The sequence below is a fragment of the Anomaloglossus baeobatrachus genome, assembly GCF_048569485.1.
Source record: "Anomaloglossus baeobatrachus isolate aAnoBae1 chromosome 5 unlocalized genomic scaffold, aAnoBae1.hap1 SUPER_5_unloc_8, whole genome shotgun sequence".
NCBI lineage: Eukaryota > Metazoa > Chordata > Amphibia > Anura > Aromobatidae > Anomaloglossus > Anomaloglossus baeobatrachus.
The window spans coordinates 277,977-298,789 of record NW_027441812.1 but is presented as its reverse complement, the minus strand read 5'-3'; the positions used below and the strand labels follow the sequence as shown (position 1 = coordinate 298,789).

The 20,813-nt window shown below is 46.9% G+C and overlaps 2 protein-coding genes across 2 annotated transcripts in view; one reads left to right on the top strand and one right to left on the bottom strand.

Moving 5' to 3' along the window:
• The window catches only part of LOC142259328 (uncharacterized), a 402,688-nt gene that overhangs the window by 171,357 nt on the left and 210,518 nt on the right, over nt 1–20,813 (top strand).
• Nucleotides 1–20,813, bottom strand: part of LOC142259326 (uncharacterized) — a 185,278-nt gene that overhangs the window by 33,365 nt on the left and 131,100 nt on the right. The window contains exon 9 of the mRNA XM_075331793.1: nt 15,450–16,441. Within this exon, the coding sequence (XP_075187908.1) occupies nt 15,450–16,441 (992 nt within the window). The remainder of the gene's footprint in view (nt 1–15,449; nt 16,442–20,813) is intronic.

The window sequence follows — 20,813 nt, the reverse complement described above, 5'->3', positions numbered from 1 at the left end:
ATCACGACCATGTATTTCTAAAAAATGTCTGGAAACACCGGATAAAGAACATTTGTGTCATGCAATGTTTGGGTCTGCACACACCTGTGTGCACAGTGTTGTCGGATTCTGTTCACACCACAGAGCCTGACAAACAGCTGAGGCTTCTGTATTGTTCAGTCAGTCAGGCGTCGGCTTGTTCAGGTTCACTGATATTCAGCTCTGCAGGGGTTAATCCCTGCAGACTGGTGAGCAGGAACTAGGAGCTCTGGTTGCTAATTGCCATGTGCAGCTGCCTCCTCCCTATTTATAGCATGGCTTTCTTACTGTATGTGCAGATGATAGCTTCAGCATAAGCTCCAGCTATCCGAGTTCTGGTGGTTATCCTGGTAATGGTGGTGTGGTGGTGTGAGCGTTTCCCTGTTCTGCGTTACTTCCTCCCTGTTTTCATTGTTCCCCGATACACATATTGTGTCTCCTATGTGTTTTGCGTGCAGTGGGTAAGAGTTTACGTTCTCCCTTGTCCGTGTCATTTTGTGGGGTTTTGTCTTTGTGTTTTCTGGGACGCCCCAATGGTGTGGGAGAGGGGGGAGTTAGATCAGGGCCTGGACAGGAGTCAGGGTCACGCTGGGGGCTTGGACCTGGCTACCATCAAGCCTACCTCCAAGATAATGGACAACACAGGGTCTCTAGTGTGAGGGCCGGCCTAACGTGCCCCTGTCCTGTCATAACATACCCCGTGAAAATTTGTTTCGAGGTCGCATTTTGCACCATTCACATACTCTGATATATGGATTTTAAGTTTGCAAATAGTGAATCCAATATATTGGAGCTGGCACGCAATCCATGTCGCCAAATACACTACATGCGGAGTGCTGCAGTTTATATAATCATGAATGGTAAATGACCTACCTGTGGAAATGGATCGATAGGAATCAGCTTTGGACATACAGCTCAGACAAAAATTAAGAGACCACTGCAAAATTGTCAGTTTTTCGGATTTTTCTCTTTATAGGTTTATTTTTTGAGTAAAATGTAATTTTTTTATTCTATAAACTACTAACAACGTCTCCGAATTTCTAAGCAAAACATTTTGTATTTATTTTCTGAAAATGAGAAATGGTCAAAATAACAAATAATGCATTACTTTCAGACCTCAAATAATGCAAAGAAAATAAGTTCATAATCATTTAGAAACAACAATACTAATAATGTTTTACCCCAGGAAAAGTTCAGAAATCAATATTTTGTGGAATAAACATGATTTTTAAATCACAGCTTTCCTACATCTTGGAATGCTTTTCACCACTACTTTTGGGTGACCTTATGACACTCCTGGTGCAAAAATTTAAGCAGTTCTTCTTTGTTTCATGGCTTGTAACTATCCATCTTCCTCTTGATTACATTCTAAAGGTTTTCAATGGGGTTCAGGTCTGGAGATTGAGCTGGCCATTACAGGGTTTTCATGTGATGATCCTTCATCCACACATTGATTGACCTAGATGTGTGGCATTGTCGCGCCCAGGGATATGGGGTACTCGGTTTCTGGCAGTGTATATCAGGAGAATGTCACGGTGGTTGCCATTGCCCGGTTCCGTGCCCTGGGCCCATTTTGTAATGGGGATGTATTTACAAGGGATTAGGTTAGTGTTCATATGTGACCCCACTTGCGGTATTGCAGCCATAGGTATAGAGCCGCCGCTGCAGAATGTCATTACTTGGGCTGATGTTATTTGCAGCCTGGATGGTAGGCCCTCCGCAAGCAGGGCCGGGCCCCAGAGGGTAAGTGATGTGACGGGTACTAGAAGAAGGGAGTCCACACCAAAGTTCAGTGCAACTGGTTTTACTCACTGCTGGCTGGTAATAACTGGTTGCCCGAGGCCGGCTAGTTTCACATCCACGTCCCCTTCATTCCAGTGCCAGTTTGGTTCTCTGGTATCTTCGTCCCCTGCACTTGTCTCTGGTAAATGGGTCCTTGCGGTGGAGAGCAACTCGGGGTCCCCGTCCGATGGTTTGTCCACTTCTGTCCGCCTGACGGTAGCGTCAACCCTGTGGGGATGGAGTCATTGGTCCAGTCCCTGGTTCTCCCTTTGTTACTGAGTCTTTGGATTCTTAGAGTCAGCAAGGTCCTTGATGGTCCCCTTGCTGTGCAGGTGTTAACAGGTCGGCTTGGAGCTTTTTCCTGTCCTAGGGTCCTGTACCCCATCGGTGAGTAGTTCTGGGAGTACTCCATCAGCAACCACTCTCCTGGGTACCAGGTCACCGTTAACCCAAGTCAGGACATCTCCTCTCACTCTGTCACTTGTCTGCTCCCTTTCACTGCAGACTCTGTCTGACTACTGTCTCCCTTCAGACTCTCTCCAGACTCTCATCTTTCTGTGTTCTGACTTCTCTGTCCTCAGTCCACACCTCCCACCTGGTCAACTAGTGGACTGCACTGGCTCCACCTCTAGGCGGCCATCCATTGGTCCGACCCTAGCTAGTACCATTATATGGGGGATTGTTGGTGAAAACTGAGATTACCTGGGTTTTTGGTGTTACCGCCACTGGATCTCCGGGTACCTAAGGGGGTAGGCCCCACATCCTTGTGGAGATGCAGAACCTTGTAGCACACTGAGGGCTTCAGGGGCGCTATATTCCCCCTTGGTTAATTCCAGCACGTCCTTGGGCTGCAAGTGAAACTGTTTACACTTTTTATTTTCAACAAGTAAACATAAACAGGTCTTCCCACGCAGAAGAGGATCAATCTTTAACTGTTGCAACAACTGGAGCACCCCTCTCTTCACCCACCACCCCAAGGTCCTGGTCCCAGAACCCTGTAAGGAGGCAGGTCACCAGTTGCACTGGTGACCAGGTCTCGACCACCTCTGCCACAGACCTTTCCTGCACCCGCCCTCTCCTGGTGGTGGTGTCCATTAGGGTCCACTGGTAGGGCGTACTCTGGTGGTGCACTACTGGTGCAACTATTTACAATCACAAGAGTTTGTGTTGGCTGCTTCCAGTCCTGCAGCCTGGGTCCATTTTTATCAAAAATATAAAAACTGGTAAACTTTCTCTAGTGTCCATGTTTCAAAAATAGTCAATAATTCAAAACGGCAGTTTTAAATCACATTTATATTTTTAAACTTTTGAGCCCACACCATTAACTGGAACAGTCAACAATAAGAAACTGGTAGCATAGCAGGTCATGGCTACCAGGGGGTTGGAAAGGGGCCATCAGGTTCACTTGGCCTCCTGGGATCAGCACTTAGGGTCTGTGTGCACTGGTCCCGTGCTCCTGCATTGCCTCCTGGTGGCAGCTTAGGGACTGGTGCTGCAGTGGAAACTGAAGTGGGTGCTATAGTGGGAGCGGGGGGATGGCTTTTCTGCAAGAACCTCCACATCAAGGGCATACCAGCACAGCTTTCCATAATGCCGGGTGTAGGCAACCTTGTCACCAACATGTGGATCCCGGTCAGGGTGTCCTTTGGGGAGATGGGGTCTCACATCCCGGCGGGAAATGAACACTCCCTCCTTCAGGCCGGGCTCCGCAATTAAACCCTATCCCCTTTTTGATGCTAAAAAGTTCCACAACACCCTGGTACATCAGGCCCCGGGCGCGATAGGTAGCGAGCTGCAGGTCTCTGGCCTCTGCCTGCATCCGCCGCCCCTGCCGCTGTTCCCGTACCCAGGCCAACTGGGTGATAATAGCCTGGCAGCTTCCGTGGATGTCCTCTTTGACGCGAGCCTACTCCCGGGTGATGACCGCTGCTTTTTTTGCTTGGTCTGATGAGTCAAAATTTGAGATCTTTGGATACAACCACCGTGTCTTTGTGCGACGCAGAAAAGGTGAACCGATGGACTCTACATGCCTGGTTCCCACCGTGAAGCAGGGAGGAGGAGGTGTGATGGTGTGGGGGTGCTTTGCTGCTGACACTGTTGGGGATTTATTCAAATTTTAAGGCATACTGAACCAGCATGGCTACCACAGCATCTTGCAGCGGCATGCTATTCCATCCGGTTTGCGTTTAGTTGGACCATCATTTATTTTTCAACAGGACGAGCCCAAACACACAACCAGGCTGTGTAAGGGCTATTTGACTAAGAAGGCGAGTGATGGGGTGCTACGCGAGATGACCTGGCCTCAACAGCCACCAGACCTGAACCCAATCGAGATGGTTTGGGGTGAGCTGGACTGCAGAGTGAAGGTAAAATGGCCAACAAGTGCTAAGCATCTTTGGGAACTCCTTAAAAACTACTGGAAGACCATTTCTGGTGACTACCTCTTGAAACTCATCAAGAGAATGCCAAGAGTGTGCAAAGCAGTAATCAAAGCAAAAGGTGGCTACTCTGAAGAACCTAGAATATAAGACATTTTCAGTTGTTTCACACTTTTTTTGGTATTTCATTCCACGTGTTAATTCATAGTTGTGATGCCTTCAATGTGAATCTACAATTTTCAAAGTTATGAGAATAAAGAAAACTCTTTGAATGAGAAGGTGTGTCCAAACTTTTGGTCAGTACTGTATACAGTATATACCAATACTCATTAATGCAGTGTGATATATATATATATATATGTGACACCTGCTTTGGGAGCGATCTATAGTGTTCCACCCACATTCACCTCTACAGATGCTGCTTCTTTGGTTGAACTGGAGAATACTACAATTCCCAAAGTGCCTTGCAAATCTGGGGGAGGAGGAAACAGGACGGAGGGGTGGAAGGAAGCTGAGTCATCTTGGAGGCGGGAAGCTGCAACTCTGTGTGAGGAGAGACCGTCTAAGAAAGTGACAGGAGGCACCATTAGCAGTAGCTGCGGCCTTCCAGGTTTACCACGCCGAAGAAGGATTTTGCCTGCTGTACCAACTCCCTCCCAGACATTGAATCCAGACGCCCCAGTGTGGAATAGTCTGAGAGAACAGACCTGCTGCAGACAGAAGTGAGTAGGACATTGCTGTGACTTGTAGTTCTACAGTTTGAGAAGTGTGCTGGAGCAAATTACAAGGCCTTGCTAGAGAGGACTTTTGACTGCACTAACTGGGAGTTTGTATAGGACCAGCCCTGGGGAAATACTGCCTTCATTACTTTAAGTGCACCAACGTACTGCAAGCGCGCCGACATCCGCGGCAACTGGGGCCCCAATTTGGGACTGTGTCAATTGTGAGGCTGCAGCTGTTAGTTGGTAGATTGTAAGTAGTCAGCAGAGTGTGTGGTGTAGGTTAAAGAGGAAGCATTACCCCTAACCTTCAGGTCTATTACAAAGAGCCCCTCCTGCATTTTTGTAGAATACTGCATAACAATACCTGTCGTTTCACTGTTATTTGCTTTTTTCCCTGCAATTACCATTGTCATCCTCCTGCAAATAAACTTGTTAAGATTTCTAACCTCAGTTATTGTGAGTGTGTACGGAGCGTGGGTAGGGGTTTCCCGAGTCGACCCCTAGCAGAAGACAAAGACCCTTCTGCATTCCACTAGAGCTCCTAGCAAGATTCGGGTGGAGGCACTGCGTCATATCAAGGTGAGAACTACCGAACACCCTGCCCCAGCGGCAAATTAAAGGGGTGTTACAGTGGAGGCACTGCTGAGATCGATCAAGACAGGTATCGCTGACATGGAGGCTTTAACTGAAGCACAGGTGTCCACATGGTGTGGGGAAAGAAGTATACTTGAAGAACACAGTTTTGCAGTATGCGGTGAACTCTCCAAGGTACCGGATGAAGAAGAACTGAAGATTGTGAACCAAGTTCATGGAGTTGTCCATCCCAGAGTGGTTGACAGAAGGACTGATGAAGGGAGTCCATTATCAGCAGCTCTAATCACTACTGAGGGGACACTAGATAAAGGGTACTTTCCATCTGTCATAGCTGTGCCATTAAAACATGGACCACATTGGAAGATCACCTGGCCTGTGAGGTCCGAAGCAGGGACATCATCTTCGGGTGCAAGTTCACAGCCTAGGAGATCTAGTCGATGTCTACCTTCCACTCCTACTCGGGACAAATCTGAAGAAACAACCATGATGGTTGACGTGGTAGTGGCAGCCATGGAGAAGTTAGTCACCCAGTTTACAAAATTACAACCTGAAGGGGCCTACCGTCGTCTGAGAACCTTCTCGGGTGTCACTCCTGTCCCAGCTGGTGAAGAAGTGTATGACACGTGGAGGGATGTTACTCTGCAATATCTGGAAGAATGGCAGTGTACTGATGCAGTGAAGAAGCAGAGAACTGTGGAGAGTCTGAAGGGGCCTGCTATGGAAGTGGTGCAGGCTGCTTGGAGAAGTCAGTCAGAGACAACTTCTAAAGATTACATGACTGCTCTTGAAGATGCTTTTGGATCCCCAGAGGATGCCACTGATCTCCTTTATCAACTCCGCACCACCTATCAAAACTCTGGTGAGAAGATGTCAGATTATCTTTATCGATTGGACAAATTGGTGCATAGGGTCGTATCCAAGGGGGGACTTAGGCCCGAACAAGTTGATCAGTGTCGTTTAGAACAAGTGCTCCGAGGAGCTCTGACTCACGATCCCATTGCTCAACGACTGAGGTGTTGCGACAAAGGGCAGATTCCCCGTTCTTTCCATCAGTTGCTTAAAGAAGTCAGACAAGAGGAAGCTCTCCTGGCCGCCAGAGAACAAGTGACCCAGCGAGTGGCTGCTGCCCCTGTACATCTTGAATCCAGCCATCGAGAGGGAGAGTTCTTGAAGGTCATTGAGAGGCAAGGGGAACAGCTGGCCCAACTTCTAGCTGCCCAGGCTCTGAAGGTTGACCAGCTAAAGCAAATTGTTGAGACAGCTGTCAAGAGTCAAAGACCGCCTTTGCAAGTGGCAAGTGATGACCACAGTCTGGTAGAAGATACAAAGCCAGAAGAATGTTTTGTCTGTGGGAGCACCCATCATATGGCTCGCCAGTGTCCGAAGAGGTGGAATTTGAAGAGATCTCGGGACCCCCCACCTAACAAGAAGGGGAAGACGGGAAACGGGAAAGGGGGCCAGTAGAGTCCTATACTGGCCCCCCTTCAAAATCAGAGGTATATTCTACTGCTCCATCTAACCCTGTCCAGTCAGAGCAATTTCCTAAAGGTCTCGTAGGACCAGCACCACATGTACCGGCCTGTATCAATGGGCAGCCATGCACTGTATTACTGGATAGTGGTTCACAAGTGTCCATCATTTTTGAGAAGTGGTACAGAAAATACTTGCCAGACGTGCCCTTGCAACCCCTATCTGGACTTGTAGTCTGGGGTTTGAGTGAAAACAGTTACCCCTACAAAGGATACGTGGCTGTCACACTACGATTCCCAGAGACTATAGCTGGGGTGGAAAGAGAGGTTCCCATCATTGCATTAGTCTGTCCAGACACTGATGAAGACCGGGAAACAGTGCCTGCCATAGTAGGGACAAATGCCAACCTATTCCGTACTCTTGCTCAGTGGTGTCGCGAAATTGGAGGTAATAGATACTCGCAGGCCCTCACAATCCATCCTGTCTGTTTGGCTGCTTATGAGAAGAAAGAGGAAGAGGAAAGGAAGGAACTACGTCCTGAACATTTTGACCTCTGTTTTGAAGGTAGTGATCTGAAGAAGGAGGAAAAGCAGTCAGTGATAATTGGTATGATGAAGCGTGCCGGAACCTTCTCATTGGGTGATTGGGACCTGGGCCTTGCAAGAGGAGTGGAGCATCACATCCGGCTGATTGATGAGAAGCCATTTCGAGAAAGATCCCGACGATTAGCTCCCGCCGATGTGGAGGATGTTCGAAAGCATTTACGGGGTTTACTGGACACTGGAGTCATAATAGAGTCCAACAGCCCATACGCATCTCCGATAGTGATTGCTCGGAAGAAGAATGGAGCTATTAGGATGTGTGTGGATTATCGCACCCTGAACAAACGCACTGTGCCTGATCAGTATACTGTGCCCAAGATTGACGAAGCTTTAGATTGCCTGCAGGGAAGCCAGTGGTTTTCTGTGTTAGATCTTCGGAGTGGATATTACCAGATATCCATGAGCAAGGAGGATCAGGAGAAGACTGCTTTCATTTGCCCTATCGGTTTCTATGAGTTTCAACGGATGCCGCAAGGAGTGACCGGTGCCCCTGCTACTTTCCAGAGATGTATGGACAAGGTGATGGGAGACATGAACTTTCGTGAGGTCCTGGTTTACCTGGATGATCTGATTGTATTTGGCCACACCTTGGAAGAGCACAACCTGAGGTTATTTAAGGTGTTGGACCGGCTAGAGGAGGCTGGGTTAAAACTATCCCTCGACAAGTGCCTGTTCTGCCAGAAATCTGTGAAGTATGTAGGACACATTGTCAGCCGAGAAGGAATCTCCACGGATCCAGCCAAAATAGAAGCTGTGATGGAGTGGCCCAAGCCCACCAAATTGGGGGAGCTTAGATCTTTTCTAGGTTTCAGCGGGTACTACAGAAGATTTGTGCCACAATATTCCAAGATCGCAAAGCCATTGACAGCCCTCACTCAAGGGTATCCCCCACCTCGAGGGACAGCTCGCTCCAAGAAACCTGCAACAAAAACCTACTTCAAGGTGAATGAGCCTTTCGGAGAGAGATGGACATCAGAGTGTGATGAAGCCTTTGAGAAACTCAAGTACTGCTTGACCCAGGCACCTGTACTGGCCTATGCAGACCCCAACAAGCCATACGTACTTCATGTGGATGCTTCTTTTGATGGACTTGGAGCAGTCTTATACCAGGAGCACTATGGCGTCCTGCGGCCAGTCTACTACATCAGTCGTGGATTGTCTCCGAGTGAGCGCAATTACCCAGCACATAAACTGGAGTTCTTGGCCTTGAAATGGGCTGTGGTGGACAAGCTGCATGACCACCTCTATGGAGTGCATTTCCAAGTTCATACTGACAACAATCCACTGACCTATGTGAGGACTACAGCAAAGCTGGATGCTACTGGCCATAGATGGCTCGCCGCGCTAGCTATATATGATTTCAGCCTGAAGTACCGACCTGGTGCCATCAACATCTATGCAGATGCTCTGTCCCGCCTGCCCAGGCAGATGGTGAATGAAGAAGAAGAAGCCTGGATTGAGGTTCCAGCCCCAGAGGTGAAAGCTATGTGTCATCGACATCAAGGAAGGATTGCTCAATCAGGGGGCTGTGCTACCTTCTTAGGGGCTCCAGAGGAAGCTCTTCCACTATTGTTCTGTCAACTGACCAACGCTGATGCCGGCTCCCTGCCTCAACTGACTCAAAACCAGATTGAAAAGGCTCAACAGGAAGATCCTTCTGTGGGAGTTGTTCGATGGTGGGTGAAAAGGGGCCAAAAGCCTGAGAGGAATGCTCTGAAGACACAAGAGTCTGTTCTCTTGACCCGACAGTTAGACTTTCTGGTGGTGAAAAATGGATTGCTGCACCGCGAGGTCAAACGCCAAAATCGAGAAGTTCGTGTCCAGTTGGTGCTTCCTGCTCAGTTCCGTGAGATGGTCATAAGGGCACTGCATGATGATCATGGACACCTTGGGGTGGAAAAGACCACCAGCCTCATAGCAGATCGGTTCTATTGGCCAAAGATGGAAGCTGACATTGAACAATACTGTAAATCTTGTAAGCGGTGTATCCTAAGGAAAACCTTACCTTCTCGGTCCGCCCCCCTTGTCAACATAACCAGTGATGGCCCCCTTGATTTAGTGTGTATCGACTTCCTTTCCATTGAGCCTGATGAAGGAAACGTCAGCAACGTTCTAGTGGTCACTGATCATTTCACAAGATATGCTCAAGCTTACACCACTAGAGATCAGAAGGCAACCACTGTGGCTAAAACCTTGTGGGAGAAATTCTTTGTGCATTATGGGCTGCCAGCACGCATCCATTCTGACCAAGGGAGAGATTTTGAGAGTCGGCTAATTAAGGAGTTGTGTGAGGTTTGTGGGATCAAGAAGTCCAGGACCACACCATTTCATCCGCAAGGAGACCTTCAGCCTGAAAGATTCAACCGTACCCTTCTTAACATGCTGGGCACTTTGGATTCAAAACAGAAAGGAAGGTGGAGTCGACACATAAGTCAATTAGTTCACGCCTACAACTGCACCAAAAATGAGTCAACAGGGTACTCGCCCTACTTCCTCATGTTTGGAAGGGAAGCCAGACTACCTGTGGATATTAGTTTTGGAGTGTCCCCTGGCAATTCATCTGGGAAGAACTACCTGAAGTATGTGTCACAGCTGAAGGAACAATTAAAGGAGGCCTACAAGTTGGCTGATGAGGCCTCTGGTCGATCCGGGAGGCGAAACAAAATGTACTACGACCGCAGAGTCCGGGACCAAGTCCTGCAACCTGGAGATAGGGTCCTCATCCGTCAGTTGGGCCTCCATGGAAAACACAAGCTTTCTGATCGATGGCGTTCAGAACCTTATGTGGTGGTAGAGAAGTTGCATGGCATCCCAGTCTACAGAGTGAAGCCTGAGAAAGGCGGGGGGGGTGTTAAGACCTATCATCGTCAGCATTTGCTACCTATAGGACAGAATGTCCGATTCCAGTCGCCACAACGCACCGAAGCCCATGCAACCACCCGATCTCACCGAAGGAGTCTTCGGCCGCCGCAAGCAACCCATCCTGTGGTCCCTCCTGAAGGTAGTGAGAGTGATTCCAGTGATGAATGTGGACCATGCTTCAGATGGACAAGTGACCCAGGCTCTGTAATTCTAGATCATACAGACCAACCAGCTGAAGAAGTGTTCCAAGACGAGTGTGGTCCGGCACCAAACCCATGTTGCGATCAGTCGGGGGAGAGTTTAGAAAATGCAGAGCTGCCAAGTGAAGAGGTTGCTGTCATAGAGCCTGAAAGTCAAGAGCTAGGGGTCGATGAGGGGGTCCCTGTCCCTGCCGTGCACACTCGTCCAAAACGGGACATTAGACCCCCCATGATGCTGACATATGACCAGATGGGGCAAGTCACTGAGGTTCCTAGAGTAGTACACCCCTATTCCAACTATGCGTGGCCCTATTTCCCCCCTACAGCTATGTGGCCTGTTAGTGATTTGGGTGTAACTAGTTGTGGTGTTAGTCAGGATGCTTTAACACAAAATTTCCTTCCAGGTGGTGAGTCTTCATTTTGTGCTTGGGAGCCTACAGCAACTCACCAGGGGGAGAGTGTGACACCTGCTTTGGGAGCAATCTATAGTGTTCCACCCACATTCACCTCTACAGATGCTGCTTCTTTGGTTGAACTGGAGAATACTACAATTCCCAAAGTGCCTTGCAAATCTGGGGGAGGAGGAAACAGGACGGAGGGGTGGAAGGAAGCTGAGTCATCTTGGAGGCGGGAAGCTGCAACTCTGTGTGAGGAGAGACCGTCTAAGAAAGTGACAGGAGGCACCATTAGCAGTAGCTGCGGCCTTCCAGGTTTACCACGCCGAAGAAGGATTTTGCCTGCTGTACCAACTCCCTCCCAGACATTGAATCCAGACGCCCCAGTGTGGAATAGTCTGAGAGAACAGACCTGCTGCAGACAGAAGTGAGTAGGACATTGCTGTGACTTGTAGTTCTACAGTTTGAGAAGTGTGCTGGAGCAAATTACAAGGCCTTGCTAGAGAGGACTTTTGACTGCACTAACTGGGAGTTTGCATAGGACCAGCCCTGGGGAAATACTGCCTTCATTACTTTAAGTGCACCAACGTACTGCAAGCGCGCCGACATCCGCGGCAACTGGGGCCCCAATTTGGGACTGTGTCAATTGTGAGGCTGCAGCTGTTAGTTGGTAGATTGTAAGTAGTCAGCAGAGTGTGTGGTGTAGGTTAAAGAGGAAGCATTACCCCTAACCTTCAGGTCTATTACAAAGAGCCCCTCCTGCATTTTTGTAGAATACTGCATAACAATACCTGTCGTTTCACTGTTATTTGCTTTTTTCCCTGCAATTACCATTGTCATCCTCCTGCAAATAAACCTGTTAAGATTTCTAACCTCAGTTATTGTGAGTGTGTACGGAGCGTGGGTAGGGGTTTCCCGAGTCGACCCCTAGCAGAAGACAAAGACCCTTCTGCATTCCACTAGAGCTCCTAGCAAGATTCGGGTGGAGGCACTGCGTCATATCAAGGTGAGAACTACCGAACACCCTGCCCCAGCGGCAAATTAAAGGGGTGTTACATATATATATATATATGTATATATATATATATATATATATATATATATATATATATGTATGTATATATATATATATATATATATATATATATATATATATATACATATACATATATATACCAATACTCGTTATGCAGTGTGATATGTATATACACCAATACTCCTTATGCTGTGTTATATGTATAAATGTAGCGCCCATGAACACCTCAGGGTGCTACAAGGTTCTGCATCCCCACAAGGATGCAGGGCCTACCCCCTTAGGGAACCAGAACCCTAGTGCCGGTAACACCAAGAACCCAGGTAATCCCAGTTTTCCCCAACAAATCCCCCATATAATGGTACCCAGCTAGGGTGGGACCTATGGATGGCCACCTAGAGGTGGAGCCAATCCAGTCCACTAGTTGACCAGGTAGGAGGGGCAGACTGTGGAGGGTAGTCAGTGAGAGTGGAGACAGTGAAGGTGAAAAGTGTGACTGAGCAACGTCCTGATTCGGGTTAACGGTGACCTGGTACCCAGGAGAGGTGGTCGCTGGTGTAGTACGGTGGAGTACTCCCGGAACTACGCACCTACGGGGTACAGGACCCTAGGACAGGAAAGAGCTTCAAGCCGACCTGTTAACACCTGCACAGCAAGGGGACCATCAGAGACCTCTCTGACTCTAAAGAATCCGAAGAGTCAGTAGCAAAGGGAGAACCGGGGACAGGACCAGAGACTCCAACCCCACAGGTTCACGCTACTGTCAGGTGGACAGAGGTGGACAAACCACAGACCGGGGATCCCCAGTGTTCCATACCACGGGGACCCACTTACCAGAGACAGGTGCAGGGGAAGAAGGTACCAGAGAACCAGACTGCCACTGAGACGAAAGGGACCTGGAGGCAAAACCAGCCGGCCTCGGACAACCAGTTAACATCCAAGTGAGTAAACCAGTTGCATTGAATACCTGACGGACTCCTTCTTTCGACACTCGCCGCACCATACACCCGCTGAGGCAATACCCTACTTGCAGAGGGACTACCATACTAGCTGCTTATACCATCAGCCCCAGTAAGGACACTCTGCAGCGGCGGCTCCCTACACTTAGCCGCAACACCGCAAGTGGTGTCATAAATATTTTTATTCACAAATCCCCTGTAAATATCCCCATTACAAAAAGGGCCCAGTGCATGGAACGAGGTAACGGCCACCATCGTCACCATCCCCAGGACGTACACTACCCGGAACCAAGTACCCCATATCCCTGGGTGCTACATATACACCAATACTTGTTATGTAGTGTGATATGTATTTAAACCAATACTTGTTATGCAGTGTGATATGTACAGTATATACACCAATACTTGTTATGCAGTGTAATATGTATATACACCAATTCTCGTTATGCAGTGTGATATGTATGCGTTGTATCTGTCGCATGTGTTAGATATGCTTAGAAGGATTTTGCCATGTATAATGAGTCTGCTGATATGACTGTCTGTTACAGCCGATATGTTATACGTCAATATACACTGTGTGCAGACTTATTTGTCAAATTAGTATTTTGATCACATGATAATTTTTATACATGTTGTCCTACTCCAAGCTGAGAGCCAAATACCAATTAAGTAAATAAGGTGATGTGCGTCTCTGTAATGAGAAGGGGTGTGGTGTAATGACATCAACACCCTATATAAGGGGTGCATAATTATTAGGCAACTTCCTTTCCTTTGGCAAAATGGGTCAGAAGAGAGATTTGACGGGCTCTGAAAAGTCCAAAATTGTGAGATGTCTTGCAGAGGGATGCAGCAGTCTTGAAATTGCAAAACCTTTGAAGCGTGATCACCGAACAATCAAGCATTTCATGGCAAATAGCCTACAGGGTCGCAAGAAGCGTGTTGGGCAAAAAAGGCGCAAAATAACTGCCCATGAATTGAGGAAAATCAAGCGTGAAGCTGCCAAGATGCCATTTGCCACCAGTTTGGCCATATTTCAGAGCTGCAACGTTACTGGGTTATCAAAAAGCACAAGGTGTGCCATACTCAGGGACATGGCCAAGGTAAGGAAGGCTGAAAAACGACCACCTTTGAACAAGAAACATAAGAGAAAATGTCAAGATTGGGCAAAGACATATCTTAAGACTGATTTTTGAAAGGTTTTATGGACTGATGAAATGAGAGTGACTCTTGATGGGCCAGATGGATGGTCCAGAGGCTGGATCAGTAAAGGGCAGAGAGCTCCACTCCGACTCAGACACCAGCAAGGTGGAGGTGCGGTACTGGTATGGGCTGTTATTGTCAAAGATGAACTTGTGAGACCTTTTCAGGTTGAGGATGGAGTGAAGCTCAACTTTCAGACTTCTTCAAGCAGTGGTACAGGAAGAAGTCGGTATCGTTCAAGAAAAACATGATTTTCATGCAGAACAATGCTCCATCACATGCATCCAATTACTCCACAGCGTGGCTGGCCAGTAAAGGTCTAAAAGATGAAAAAATAATGACATGGCCCCCTTGTTCACCTGATCTGAACCCATATAGAACCTGTGGTCCCTCAGATGAACTTGTGCGACCTTTTCGGGTTGAGGATGGAGTGAAGCACAACTCCTAGACCTACTGCCAGTTTCTGGGAAGACGTCTTCCAGCAGTGGTACAAAAAGATGTCGGTATCGTTTAAGAAAAACATAATTTTCATGCAGGACAATGCTCCATCACATGCATCCAACTACTCCACAGCGTGGCTGGCCAGTAAAGGTCTAAAAGATGAAAAATAATAACATGGCCCCCTTGTTCACCTGATCTGAACCCCATAGAAAACCTGTGGTCTCTCATAAAATATAAGATCTACAGGGAGGAAAACAGTACACCTCTCGGAACAGTGTCTGGGAGGCTGTGGTGGCTGCTGCACACAATGTTGATCTTAAACAGATCATGAAACTGACAGAATCTATGGATGGTAGGCTGCTGAGTATCATCATAAAGAAAGGTGGCTATATTGGTCACTACTTTTTTGGGGTTTTGTTTTTGCATGTCAGAAATGTTTATTTCTAAATTTTGTGCAGTTATATTGGTTTACCTGGTGAAAATAAACAATTGAGATGGGAATATATTTGGTTTTTATTAAGTTGCCTAAAAATTCTGCACAGTAATAGTTACCTGCACAAACAAATATCCTCCTAAGATAGCCAAATCTTAAAAAAAAAACCACTCCAACTTCCGAAAATATTATGCTTTGATATTTAAACGTTTTTTGGGTCGATTGAGAACATAGTTGTTGATCAATAATAACAAAAATCCTTTAAAATACAACTTGCCTAATAATTCTGCACTCAGTGTATTCACAACATGAAAATAACATTTTCCACATTCAGAACATAAAAATGGTTTATTTTGTGTGATTTTTTTGATGGTAAACAAGATGTGATTTCCTAGTAAAACATTCACCACATTCTGGGCATGAAAACGGCTTCTCCCCTGTGTGAGTTTTCTGATGTCTATCAAGGTTTGATTTGCAGATAAAACATTTCCCACACTCTGAACATGAAAATGGCTTCTCCCCTATGTGAATTTTCTGATGTTTAACAAGGTCTGATTTCCGAATAAAACATTTCCCACACTCTGAACATGAAAATGGCTTCTCCCCTGTGTGAGATCTTTGATGACTAACAAGATCTGATTTCTGAATAAAACTTTTCACACACTCTGAACATGAAAATGACTTTTCCCCTGTGTGAATTTTCTGATGTTTAACAAGGTCTGATTTCTGAATAAAACATTTCCCACACTCTGAACATGAAAATGGCTTCTCCCCTGTGTGAGATATTTGATGGCAAACAAGATGTGTTTTCTGAATAAAACATTTCCCACATTCTGAACATGAAAATGGCTTCTCCCCTGTGTGAATTTTCTGATGTTTAACAAGGTCTGATTTCCGAATAAAACATTTCCCACACTCTGAGCATGAAAATGGCTTCTCCCCTGTGTGAGATTTTTGATGCCAAACAAGATGTGATTTCTTAATAAAACATTTCCCACACTCTGAGCATGAAAATGGCTTCTCCCCTGTGTGAATTCTTTGATGTGTAACAAGGTCCAATTTCCGAATAAAACATTTCTCACACTCTGTACATGAAAATGGTTTCTCCCTTGTAGGAGCCGTTTTATGTCCCACATCTCTTCTGTAACGTTTATTTTGCTGACAATGCTGTGATAAATCAGAATTTTGGACTTGTTTGAAAAGATCAGATGATGAAGCTTTCCGAGGAAGTACTGGAGGTATATTTGGAACAACAGCATGCTCTTCATATGTATCATGTGTAATAGTTTGATCATCTATTTTAAATTCTGAAGATATTAGAGGTCCATTTGAACTCCTGATACAGTCATCGGCTAAAAATAAACACAATGTTATTATTTTTTAATGATATAATTTGGAAAGTAGATTTATATTTTTAAACCATAACATCAGCAAGATGGGCTGCAGTATGTACATCGCCCAGGCCAAAAACTAGTACTCTACCAGGATACAGCTAAACCCCCACAAAAGTGGAAGCATCACAGGTGCAGGTGGAGCAAATCACACACACACCTCCATGGAATTGAGGGGGGAGACTGCTAGATGATAAAACTGCACCAGTGATGCTTCCACTTTAGTGGGGGTTTAGCTGTATCCTGGTAGAGTACTAGTTTTTGGCTTGGGCGATGTACACACTGCAGCCCATCTTGCTGTAAGTATTACTTAATTTTTGGAGGATATGTTCCTCTTTTTCTTGCTATTTTTATATTTAGTGTAGGAATCTACAAGCATGAGGTCCCGTGATGAGGGTTGTAGGCTTACGTTTTATGGCCATAAATACCAATAAAAACCTCATATTTTTTTGTACAGGATACAGCCAGGCCCCTTTCTGTTGGGCCTTGCATTGTAGAGTGTCTGTCCGTGCATGATACACAGTGGGGTACGGCTTGGCAGCCCGACTGATCTAATAGTATGGGCGTCACCTAATAGGCTGTGGGTTTGTGACTGTGTTATCTGCATGTGTGAACAGCGCTCTATGCAAGCCACTAGTGTGCAGTTTCATCATCTAGCAGTCTCCCCTCTCCATTCCATGGAGGTGTGTGTGTGTGATTTGCTCCTCCTGCACCTGTGATGCTTCCACTTTAGTGGGGGTTTAGCTGTATCCTGGTAGAGTACTAGTTTTTGGCCTGGGGATGTACACACTGCAGCCCATCTTGCTGTAAGTATTAATTAATTTTTGGAGGATATGCTCCTCTTTTTTTTGCTATTTTTATAAACCATAACATCAGAAATAAAATTAGGAAACAAATTATTCTGAATCTGTTTTCCAATTTCGAGATCTAAGAGTTACATCTTCGTTAATTCGGATCTCCCATTCCTAACACCAGTTCTCTGGAATGTTCTATAAAATATAATCTGATTGATTGTCGCAATGTGACTGCAGGATAATGAGGGACAAGGAGATCCTATACTTTCCCTCATGCTAGGAGACTTTAGGCTATCCCTAACCTCTGGATTACCCCTGAACGTGGAAGGAAGGGGCAGGAGTATGATGGAAATACAGATTAAGACAGACGGGAAAACCAGAATTCAGACACACTGCAAACTCTCAAAAATAAACAGTGAAAGACTAAGGAGAAAAGCAAGAGCAGGAAGGCAGAAACAAAAAGACAACAAGGGTTAACGCCACAACTGCTCACAGCAATAATGCACAACAACCAGTAGTTTGTATCACAACACCTCACCAAACCTGTATAGGTAAATTATAGCTGGCAATAATGGAATTATCCAGCCAGCATATACAGAAGGGGAGCGATTAATACTGGTCCCCTTACATCATGTGATCAAAGACATTAACAAGAAGCCCAGCAGAGACTAACTCTTTCTAGTCTTACTAAATATGTTGTTCAACATCTGCGTCTCCCTGCGCTGCTCACAGACATCAGAGAAGTTAGCAAGTGTAGCGGGCGGAGGGGGCGCGCTCGCCACGTTCAGGTCCGGGGCTTCTGCTGCTGCTGCTCGGTGGCTCGAGCGGTGGGCCGGACCCGGGGACTCGAGCAGCGCTCGTCACCCGTTAGTGAAAAGGGATGGTTTGTTTAGGGGGAGAGTTCGTGACGCCACCCACGGGACGTGGTGATGATGGCACCACCGCTGCTGGTGACAGGGATCCCGTGAGAGATGGTAGGGAGCAGCTAGGATGTTGTCCCCTCCGTGGGTAGGGGTCGGTGCTCCCGGGACCCGGTGAGGACAGCGCGGCGCGGTGCCAGGCGGCACTGGCGTACTCACTCAGACAGAAAGTCTCAAAGTCTCCGGTAAACCAAACGACCGGATGGACGGGTCCCGCAGCCGGCTGCAGTGTTGTTGTGCTCTCCCCAGACGGCTGATGGTGGCTGTCTTTCCCTGCACCTGTGTAAACTGTGTTGACTGATGGTTTCCTAACGGTAGTCCACTCCCCGGCGTATAGGTACCGTAGGAGCCCTTTTGCCCGCAGGCGCTGGCCCTTGGATCTCTAGCCTGTGGCGGTGGCTGTATATCCTCACGGTGTGGACTGTTGCCTTCTGTCGGGACTTGGTTGTTAGGAAACCCCTGGGGTTCCGGTCACTCTCGGATTTGACCATTGTCGGCGGCTCCAAGCCTGGTCGGGGTCCGATGGCCCTGCCTGTGTGCTTAACTTCACTCCGCTCCCCGGTTCAGTACCGGTGGGTCACCGCCCAACCCCGGTCCTACGGTTCCGCAGAGATCCGTCAACTCCTGCAGACGGCCACCACCGTCTGCCAACCTTGCTGTCAGTGCCTGGGCTCCAACCCAGACACTTGCAGTTTGTGTCCTCTCACTTTCACCTCTCAAACTCATCTACTGCTTTTCCCGCCTCCAAGCCTGTGAACTCCTCGGTGCGTGGGGCCAACCGCCTGGCTCCGCCCCACCTGGTGTGGACATCAGACCCTGGAGGGAGGCAACAAGGGTTTTTGTCTGACTGTTGTAACTGCCTAGGGTGGGGGGGTGTGTATGTTGTTATGTGTGTGACTACCTGGCTAGTCCAGGGCGTCACACAAGCAGAGTGCCAGAATGTGTAATTTCCACAGATCCTGATGCCGCCATGACAGTTGGCGATGCCTGCAAGCATCTCATTGTGACATTGATCCACAACATAGACAATTTCAAAAAGGTTTTTTTCGAAGATGAAAATAAAATAGAGAAAGACGCCAAATATTTAATGGGCTTGTCCGGGACTGTAACATTGATGGCTTAACCAAAGTAGGTAACAGGGTCTTGCTGTCTGTGCAGATAAACATTAGGGTTCTAAATCATGAAGACCGGCAATGTATAATGTCAGGGACTGGGGTGAGATTTCTGGCATAGGGAACATCGCAGTTTGTTATGAATTAGAGAAGCGGTGACATCACACCCTTCTTCTGGCCAAGCTCTGCCCATTTTGGCAAAGCTGGTTAAAATTGGCGTGAAACCTCCAAAAGTTGCACAATTTATTTTTTGTACATTCATTTATTATTGACTGTATAATGGCTATGACGTATCAATGTTTGGAATCAACAGTAAAAAGGATGTTGATGAAATAGAGAATCATGACTGTAAGGCACTAGAGTGTTAATAAGTGCTGAGAAAACCATGCAATGTAAAAGCAACAACGGTCATCGTAATCAAAGCAAACAAGAGACTATAACAATATAGCTCTGCAGTGCAGCCAGGCCAACCATCTGCCTTTATAAAATCCTTCTCTGGTCTCTTTCCAAGCTTATTGTGCAATTCACTGGAGGCAAAAAGGGGGTTTTCAGGTTCCATCTGGTACCAACCATCAGTGGTGTATATACTAGTGTCAAGACCAACATAATCCAAAAGCTCAAAAGGACCTATTGGGTAACGGGCTTCCAATTTCATTGCAACATCCATGTCTTCCTTAGATGCATGACCTCTTTCATGAAGATCCACGAATTCCATTAGGTATGGTACCAGAAGACGGTTAACAATGAACCCTGGGGTGTCGTTACATGACACAGGCATCTTTCCTACTGTTTTACTGAAGTCCATGAGAGAGTCAGAAGTCGTTTGGCTAGTCATTGGTGTTTTAATGACCTCCACCAGCGTCATCATTGGTACTGGATTAAAGAAATACAGACCTCCGAACTGATCCTGCCTAGTTGTGGAGATGGCTATGTCAGTTGTTGCCAAAAAGAATGTGTTGCTGGCAAATATGGTGCGTTTTGGTGCAAATTTGTCCAGTGTCTTGATTAGTGCGTTTTTTCACTTCCAAGTTTTCTATTATGGCTTCCACCACCAGATCATTGCTGTGCACCACGGCCGCTGGGTCTGTGCTTGGGATGAAGTTGCTGATGAACTGTGAAGCAGCCTCAGGCTTGTCCGCAAACATCTTCTCAGTGACCCTTTTCAAGCTGTCTTCAAAACTTTTTGCAGACTTTTTCAAGATGTCATCAGTCTGCTCCACTAAAACAACAGTGTGTCCGGTTGCTGCAGCTACCTGCGCTATCCTGACACCCATCAGACCTCCTCCGATCACAGTCACATGCTTGATAGAAATGTGTTTTAGGAGCGCACCACCGATCAAAATGAAGGTGGGTGCACCCTAATGCGGTGTACAGAGCTAAGGAACATGAGAAGAAAAGGAGCACCGCAAATACATTAGTCACATGCTTGATGTCATCTTGATAGTCAGCTTCTTCTCGGTGGCGCTGGAGGTCATACATTTCACTATGAGGTACCAGTAAGGGGAGG